Source organism: Artemia franciscana, chromosome 20 (assembly GCF_032884065.1).
Source record: "Artemia franciscana chromosome 20, ASM3288406v1, whole genome shotgun sequence".
Classification (NCBI taxonomy): domain Eukaryota; kingdom Metazoa; phylum Arthropoda; class Branchiopoda; order Anostraca; family Artemiidae; genus Artemia; species Artemia franciscana.
Window position 1 is genome coordinate 20664202 of NC_088882.1, and position 9970 is coordinate 20674171.

General features: G+C 34.7%; 2 protein-coding genes across 2 annotated transcripts in view; one reads left to right on the plus strand and one right to left on the minus strand.

The window, feature by feature from the left end:
- Nucleotides 1-9970, minus strand: part of LOC136040017 (rab effector Noc2-like) — a 137365-nt gene that overhangs the window by 60535 nt on the left and 66860 nt on the right. The gene's annotated exons all lie outside the window — the stretch shown is intronic.
- Nucleotides 1-9970, plus strand: part of LOC136039880 (exosome complex component RRP4-like) — a 45791-nt gene that overhangs the window by 26886 nt on the left and 8935 nt on the right. The window contains exon 4 of the mRNA XM_065723840.1: nt 1962-2116. Within this exon, the coding sequence (XP_065579912.1) occupies nt 1962-2116 (155 nt within the window). The remainder of the gene's footprint in view (nt 1-1961; nt 2117-9970) is intronic.

Genomic DNA, 9970 nt, shown 5'->3' on the forward strand with positions numbered 1-9970 from the left:
GATAAATCCCTACTTTTTCATTAAGTTGGTAGCCCTGCTCCTGTACCAAAATCTCGGATATATCCCTGATAGGTACCATTAGAAAAGTGGTGGTAGCTGTCAAGAAGATATAGAGCTAGCACTTAGCGTGCTTAAACTCTATGGACTGAGTCTCCACCCCTATGTACTTGAAGACAAATAGGGTTTGGATTGAAGGGTTTTGCGATTTCGAAAGAACATCGGAAGATGCACTTTTCGTCCGTATTATAGAAAGAGAGTATTAAACCAAAACTTGAATTCTTCAGTTTATCCCCTTTTTAAGGGTTTGTTGAACACCTTGATTTGTGAAACTCTGCACTTCGGGCCCCTGTTCTTTTGGTACCCCTGCTCCTGAACAAAAATCTCGGACAGCCCTGATAGTTACCATTAGAAAAGTGGTTGTAACTATCAAAATGGTGTAGAGCTAGCACCTACCCTGTTCAGACTCTATGGGCTGAATCTCCACCCCTATGTGCTTGAACACAAATAGGGTTTGGATTGAAGAGCTGGACGATTTTGAAAGAACATCAGAAGATGCGCCTTTCGTCCGTATTATAGAAAAAGATTAACCCAAAACTTGAATTTTTCAGTGTATCCTCTATTTAAAAGTTTTCCGAACACCTTGATTTGTAGAAATTTTTGTTTTGTTTATTTTTATTTTGCTTAATATTTTCACCTATTTTGCATATTTGTTTAAATACTATTGCCGAAAAATAAACTTCTTTCATTTTGCAAGAAAAAATTTGCAATAAAACGGTATTTGTAAATGCTTTTTGAATGGGGTGAAGAGCACCTACAAATTGCTAGGTTCTGCTGATATACCATATTTTAAATTTCGGTGCTATCCTACCCCAAGCCTGTCATACTACTGGGCCACCTGAGGCCAATAACAAGTTTAAACACCAATATCTCACTGCATTTTAAGCTTTTGTTTTGGCCATCTTCTAAGGAACCCCGATTTTTGGGTCACATTTTTATTTTCATCCTAACTAAATTAATAGTGTCGGTAATTTGCTCATTGCCTTTTGAAGAATTTTAAGTTTCTCGCTATACTCTGGGGGTGTATGCAGAAGACATTTCGAGGCTAATTTCAAGGCAATTGAGCCCGGACATGCCCTATTTCCAGATCCTCACATCACACATATACTCAGTGATTTAATTCAAGCATTGTGGAGCATGTTCGTCTGTCGGCAAATCTAATTTATTGTGGTATAAGTATAGGTAAAACTAATTAAATTTATAATGGAAACGATTTTTTTTTTCTTGTTCAAATTTTCTTTGGTTTTCCAATTCCTTATAACTTGTAGCATTAAATGACTCTTTTAGTTCTCTGGGTAAAATCCTTTTTCAATTTTCAGTGAAAGCAATTACATCTCCTGTTTGGCAGTGACTGACGTTCTTCTATAGAAGAACATTACAAAGGAAATATACTTTTCGGCTTTGGTAACTGGAAAAAGTCTTAAGTTACAAGATATCAATTTTAAAGGGGAAAAAAAGTTGGAAAGAGATTGATGTTTTGTAGTTTTTGCAAGTGGCCAGTTTTTTTTCTATCTGTTCACAATACGTGTTGTTTAGAGCTGTTAGACATGGTAAAAAAAAAATCCGAGTCGAAGTATTCGTTTCAAAGCGTATCTGCAAGCGAAAGAAGAAAACATGGTGAAGAAGGAAAAAAAGAAACACGAAACAAATTCCTGAATATTTTGAGGATTAAATGAAATATTGGCAACAAATGACCAATTGGTTCAACCATGTGCCTTTTGTAGATACAAGCCTCAATCTGATAAGATATGTCACATAACATCTGTTAGAAAAGTTGAATGCTTATCATGCTAATGAGTGTTATTTTGTGCGCCATGCATATCCTTCCTGCCCTAGAAACTATGTACGGCCATCTTACTCTTTGAGTCCCTCCTTTCAACGCCTTTTTTCTCAATTGCCTTTAGGTGGTGAACACAGGCGACGATCGGAAGCTGATTTACTGGCAATGCGAAATTTTCTGAGGGAAGGTGATTTGATTAGTGCTGAGATTCAGGCTAAACAACGGGATGATACATTGGTTTTACATACAAGGAACTTGAAATATGGTAAACTCTCTCAGGTAGGATGTTAAGCTTATTTTATGTCTTACTATGGTCTTTATTTCATTTTCAAATGGAATGGGATGGAAGTTAGTGGCTACTAGCGATAACTCTAAAAAGGAAAACGTGACAATGTCTTCAGCTCATGGGTGGTTTAGCAAAACAGACTTAGAAGTCCTTTTTCTGGCTTAGCTCTCCTCATATATTCTATTCGGAATTATTATAAACTTAGGTATAAATACTTTGTGTGAAACGCTTGCTAGGATTTCTGCTATTCTATATCATATGGTTGCTTTCGTATCCGAATTTCAGTAAATTTTGGCTCTTTAAACTTTACCTCTACAATTCGAATTCCTTTCTGTCTGAATTTTTTTCAACTGTTTTACAAAACCTTATGAGGGAGGGGACAAAATGTATATAAGAGACCTTAATCGTCCAGTTACGTGTTTAAACAATCGTCTTAAAAGCTCCTTATTCTATTTTAGCTAGTTTACAGATTTTTTATATATATTTACAAGAAGTAACATGTGTCCCGCCTGTCCAGTTAGGTGCTTACCGGGCGAGGAAGCACTCAGTCTCGAAAAAGGCACGTCTAACCTCGCCCCTTCTGCTTCTGGACTTAAGGAAAGTGGTTTAAGCCTCAAGTGGCAACATTAGGTGAAGTACGTATAAAATGGTGCGTAGCAGAAGCTTGATTGAAGTTATCCCAAAATTCACGTAAACAGATTTTTTGGCGTGAAGAAAGAGCATTTGCAAATTTGCTTTCTTCATCCTGAGTAAACCAATGTTTAGCCAAATAATGATCACGATCATTTAGCCAAAAAGTGTTAGAACTTTAATCATGCCAATTTTTTTCGTTATCAATTGTATCTACCTTAAATTGAAGGTTTTAACTCTTATACAGATTAAAATTTATTCACAAACTAAATAAAAATCCACAAATAATGAAATGGGAGATATATTGTTTTGCAAACTACCGCCAAAGAGATTATATTAGCAAACCAAAGATGGTAATATGTGAAGACCTGATAAACTGTGTGCCAAACACAAGTTGAACTTGTACGGACATAACGCAACTGGTTTTATGTTATATCAGGGTTATAACTGGTTATAAGTTGTATCAGGGTACTTTTGACATTATAAGTAATCGTTTTATGAGAGAAAATAAATTCCTGGTGATTCTTCTTGGTAGCAACAGGTGGATATGACCTTGATACTTATATACTGCATAATGTGCAGCATTTCAAGGTAAAGAGTGATTAGAAAAGTATTTCCTAAGATCCCAAGCTTTGGACTTGAACCCTGAGACTTTGGGGAGAATCTCAAAGTACTGGTGTGTTGTCAGTTGCAATGCCTTAATTTAAACATAATAGGGTACTTACGTGTTATAGCGACCACACCCCAAAATATGATGAAAATATAATACCTTAGTAACAAAATTATGGAAAATACAAAAGAGAATTGTAGAAAGCATGTCAATGAGAACGCATTATATTACAAACCTAACCACCTCTGTTGAATATCTAATTAAAATATACCTGCATAGCTACCGTTTACCTCGCTCAGGCTAAGCTGATTATCTCTGAGTGGCCACAGAAAACCGGTTTCATTACAGATCTAGAACAAAGTGTGGTCGCTATAATACGTAAGTACCCAGAGTAGTAATTTAGGAGGGTAGCTTTCTAATTTGTACGGTGAAAATATATATATATATATATATATATATATATATATATATATATATATATATATATATATATATATATATATATATATATATATATATATATATATATATATATATATATATATATATATATATATATATATATATAATATACTAGCTGTTGGTGTGGCGCTTCGCAACACCCCCCCAAGCCCCCCTCGCGCGCGTAAGTCTTTACGCGCCGTATTAGTTACGCGCCATTGAAGTTGTGTCCCTGTGTCCCACCTGTGAATATAGATAGATATATACATGTTTTTAACTACGTAAAACTTGCAAATATACAACATTCTTCGCTTTCCCTTTGTCTGTGCATGTAAATAGATTGTCAGGTTTGCCGACTCTTGAACATGCAACATATAATTGTCCATGGGAAAAACAATCCGTATTCAGATCTTTACCGCATTTTTCTAATGATTGCCCTTGAGCTTTGTTGATGATGATTGCTAATCGAATATTCCATATATCCTCGTCGTCATTTATATATTCCCCCGGCGTCCCTGTTGTAGTTGTGTCCCTGTGTCCCGGTCGTCATTTATATTCCCTGTGTCCCGGTGTCCCGGTCTGTAATTTCTCTTTGAGTGTCCCGGTCGTCATTTATATTCCCTGTGTCCCGGTCTTCATTTGTGTCCCGGTCTGTTATTCCTATATATATATATATATATATATATATATATATATATATATATATATATATATATATATATATATATATATATATATATATATATATATATATATATATATATATATATATATATATATATATATATATATATATATATATTGACAAGGATCGCTAGTTACTTACCATTCATTACCATGAAGAATTTTCCTTATTAAGGATTAGAACCTATTGGCAGGCAGCCAACAATGGGGTAAGACAGATTTTTTCCATGATTTTTCCCTATTCTGCTCTCTTTCCTTTGGTTTCCTTATAATTACTTTATAGTCCCAAATTTCCAGAGAGGGAGATGGCTCCCCTCTGCCGGTGCCCATGTATTGTTATATGAACCTTAAAAGCAAAAAGTAATGATGAAAAAGTAACGATTAATTATTTGGTTAGAGCTTGAACATCCGTGAAAACGGTGGTAGAGACCAAACTAAGAAGTGCAGCATCGTATCACCATGGTTGGAAACCATGAATTGAATGTTTTGAACGTCATATATTGAAAAACAATAGAAATCACTTTTCTTGCGTGGGATTTTCATTAAAAGGTAACGATTTTCATGCGTAGTTTCGCAAGTATACCCTGTTTTTTCATGGCTCTGGGGGATCTAGTTAAAGCTTTCAAGAAAGGTTGTTTCAAAGGAGTACGGACAAAGATATTTATAATTCATTCGGAGGAAAGAGGCAAGCTATTTTTTCTCCAGTCCTCACAGAATTGGTTCACCAATTTTTTCTTTCTGTTGTATTTTGTTTTTTCTTTTGACAGGTTTTTTGGGTAGTTTATTACATTTTCACGGTATTTCAACTGAGTTACCTATAAAACCCTCATTTCTTTTTCCATATCAGCTATTAATTAGTCAGATATTCTTAAAAGGACTTATATTCGTGGCCTATCCTTGGGGGATTTTCCAATCTCTACCTTGGGAAACAAAGAGATTAGAATCTTGAGCTTTTCAATATTAAATCTAAATACAATATCCCCTCTAGCAAAAGACTTGTATATCCAAAAACAATGTAAAATAAGTAGGGACCATCTCTATTGTCAAACGATCCAATGAAAATTAAAATTAATAGTTCCTAGAGCTCAAAGCATGATTAAATTACGAACTTTTGCGTAAAGTTTGTGTATTTAATGTGGACGATCCTAAAACGAGAAAAATGAAAAATAAACAGCCAGTATAAACAATTCAATATAGATCTGAAAATTCATACTCAATATAGATATAAAAATTCATTGTTTTAGATTCCCCTCCCCCCTGTTATAAACACTATCACAAATCTATCTCCAATTTTGTTTTAGTCCAGATGTCCAAACTTTTTCTTGGATGTATTTGACTTGTAAAATCACGATTAAATGTTCAAATTCCCAGTTTTGATTCAATGATCAAAATTGCAATATTGGCTCTTGTAAAAGCCTTTTGTTTCTTTTTTTCTCTTGTACATTGTTAACCCTTAATGAACAATTTTCTTTTGCTCCAAAGAAGTAACGCGGGAGCTCACAACCATCAACGGAGTTCACTGAAAGGTGTTATTTTCCTTTTTTTTTATTATAAAGAGGTAGCGTAAATGAAGGAGAAATAAGGACTGTTTATTGAATAGCACAGACATGTTAAATCGTAAAAGAAAAATTTCATATAATGGAAACGCAATATTGGCCCTGTTGAAGGAGTTGACATTTCTTTTATTCTCTTGTACTTTGTTAACACCTAATCAACAATTTTCTTTTTTCCAAAGAAGTTACTTGGGAGCTTACAACCGTGAGCAGAGTTCAGTGATTGGTGCTAGGTTTTTTGTTATAAAGATATAGTTTAAATGAAAGGAGAAATAAGGACTGTTGTTGGGACAGTAGCGATGTGTCAAATTGTAAAAAAAGAGTTTGATTGAAATACAATATTGCCCTTTTGAAGAATTTATGATTTCTTTTTTTCTTTTGTATATTGTTAACACCTAATCAACAAATTTTTCTTGCTCCAACGAAGTAACTCGGGAGCTTACAACCGTGAACAGAGTTCCGTGAAAGGTGATAGTTTTCCGCCCTTTTTTATGAAGAAGTAACGTAAATGAAAAGAGAATTAAAGACTGTTGATTAGGGAGCAGAGACGCGCTAATTACAAAAGAACAATGGAACTTTGTGAGCAAGCGCTTTCACAGTCTGTGAAAGTTCATATTACAAGCAGATATACCAATTCACAAAGTTTTGGGAGGACCCAAAGATTTTTTTCATTTCTGTTTAAAAGAAGGTCCAAAAAAGACATTTTTCATTGTCTAGGGGCTTATCCTATTGCTTCCAAACATATTTTACTGTTAAAGGTACCTGTGTCTTGACTATTCTACTTTTTATATCAACATTGCATTCACCGTCTTTACTAATAATACTGACCAGGTAAGTGAAGTTACCGACTTGATCGATCTTCTGTTTACTCAACGTCACCTCTTCACTTTCATTTATCCCTAGTTTGAGCGAATTTATTCTTTTCGTTAATTTCAATACCTATTCGTACGCCCTGAACTCTCAAAATCTTCGAAAATTCCTTCCTTTTTTTAACTTTATTTTATCTAGGACACTCAAGTCATTTGCATTCCCCAAGTATATTTGAGTTTTACCTTCTCATTTGATTCTATGCTCTCCCTTAGCCGTTGTCGTGTTCCTTTGAATAAGCCCACCAAAATAATCCATATAAACGGGGCTAGGAAACAACACTGCTTAATTCCCAATTCAACGCCTTATCTGTTCTAATCTTACTTCCTATCTACCGCAGGAATATTATTCTTGTACACTCAACCACAGCACTAACCGCTTTAATGTACTTATCTGGTATAGGCTACCACACAAGGATAGAAACTTTACTAAAGCTGTTCTATAGGCTGAACCAAATGCCTATTCATAATCTATAAAACTAAGGGCTAAGTGAGTCAGGTGACTTAGACAAATCTCAATTACCAATATAGGATCTTAAATTTAGTCGACACATCCTCTCCCCTTCTTAAAAACACGGTGTTCTTCTCTTAAAACTTGATGTACTGCATCTCTTACTGTAATAAATAAAATAAAAGTTTTTTTTAGCTGCAAGTAAGGAGCGACATTAAAAGTTAAAACAAAAAGAAATTATTCCGTATATAAAAGGGGTTGTCCCCTCCACTCTGTCACAGTTCTACTTTTTAAAACAATTAAAAAACTTTTGCGTAAAGAGCGAGGCGTTGAGGAGGAGACAACCCCTTTCATATAAGGAATAATTTCTTTTCGTTTTAAGTTTTAATGTCGCTCCTTACTTGCAGCTAAAAAAAACTTGTTTTTTTCATTTAATTTCTGAACGTTTTTGAATTAACGTATGTTTTGATTTTGGGTCACCGCACAAGAATAATTAAAACGAAATTTGTATATTATTATTTTTTTGGCTAATGGCTTTCTCATAGTTTTGATCGGACGATTTTGATAAAACAAAGGGGTGGAGGAGGAGGCCTAATCGCCCTTCAATTTCTGGTTACTTCAAAATGCAACTAGAACTTTTTATTTTTTCTACAAACGTTTTCATTAATAATAAAATACGTAAATTACGAATTAACTTACTTAACGAACTTCTATGTTTGTATATTTTTGTTTCGTATATGAGGGGGTTCACCCCCTCGTCAATACCTTGCTCTTTACACTGAAGCTTGAATTTAGTCCCATTTTTTTAACAATGACCCCTGAATCACAAAGGTCGTAGAATAAATAGTTGAAATTACTAAAAATACTTTAGCGTGAAGATCAAGGTATCCCCACCCCAACACGACAAAGTCCCCCTGAAAACGTCTGTACAGTTCCCAATAACCATTACTGTATGTAAACAATGGTCAAAGCTGGTAACTTGCAGCCCCTGCCCCGGGGACTGTGGGGGATTAAGTTGTCTCCGAAGACATAGTTATCAGGTTTTTCGACTATTCTGAACAAAATGGCTATCTCAAAATTTGATCCGGTGACTTTGGGAAAAATGAGCGTAGGAGGGGGCCCAGATAGCCTCCAATTTTTTTTCACTTAAAAAGGGCACTAGAAATTTTAATTTTTGTTAGAATGAGCCCTCCCGCGGCATTCTAGGACCACTAGGTCGATAGGATTACCCCTGAAAAAAACAAAAATAAAATAAACACGCATCTGTGATCTGTCTTCTGGCAAAAAATACAAAATTCCACATTTTTGTAGATAGGAGCATGAAACTTATACAGAATGGTTCTCTGATACGCTGGATCTGATGTTGTTATTTTCGTTATAATTCTGTGACTTTTAGGTGGTATTTTCCCCTATTTTCTAAAATAAGGCAAATTTTCTCAGGCTTGTAACTTTTGATGGGTAAGACTAAACTTGATGAAACTTACATATGATGAAAATGCAAGTATTTTGATGTAACTATTGGTATCAAAATTCCGTTTTTTAGAGTTTCGGTTACTATTGAGCCGGGTCGCTCCTTACTGCAGTTCGTTACCACGAACTGTTTGACAAGTGTCACCAAGCTGAGTAATTTACTCCCTACAGATACCACGCTCATGCCTCTATAATTACCCGCTCGTTCTTATCACCTTTCATGTAAAGGCTAGGGTTGAATCGAAGCATTTCTAAAATCGTTAGGTACTTGCCCTTTTTTAAAAATCATGTTCATAATCCTCAGTTATTTATATCTATTTTCGCAACCCCCTATATTACAAAAACTCATTTACCACACTATCAGCACCTGAGATCTTACTATTATTCAATGCTTTTAGCACAGTCTTGAACATCTCTATCGCAGAATGAATGAATGAATGACTGTATTTAAAGCCATTTTTCAGGCCGTATACATACATATATAACAACAAACAAACTAAATTATGTAACAATCGACTTTCGAATAACAAGACCCTTCCGGACAAAATTTGCTACTGCTACTATATTTATTTTCGACGTCGACTTCAAAGTTCCAAGAAGGGGCTCACGACTATCCATCCCAAGAAAGCTCCCTCTTAGCTCATTTAGCTCCCTCTTATCGCTGAATGAATCTTCTTTCACTTCCAAATTGTAAAAAAAAAATGATCTTTTATATATCCTTTCTTACAAATTTATCACGGTCTAAAAAATTTCTAAAGGTTCTGCACATCTCTCTGTAACACTTATTATTATCGATAATTGATTCCCCGTTCCTATGCATTCTTGCAATTGATTTAGAACCAAATTTTATCTTTGCTTTCACCATATCGAAGGTATGTCTATAAATAAAATCTGAAATAGTTGCATTGGTATTTCTCCAAAGACTTGCCAAATATCATCAGTAAGCTTTAATTATCTCATTAATTATTGACTAATCACCTTTTTCATTTTTCTAAGTCTGTATTCATATATTAATATCTGCATTAGAACAAAAGTTTTTTATAAATCTAGAAACTAATCAATACGAGATTCATTCGTGCCAAACCGTTTGATTTTTTCGGTGTGATCGCGGCTCTTGTCTATGGGATTGCTAAATGTATATC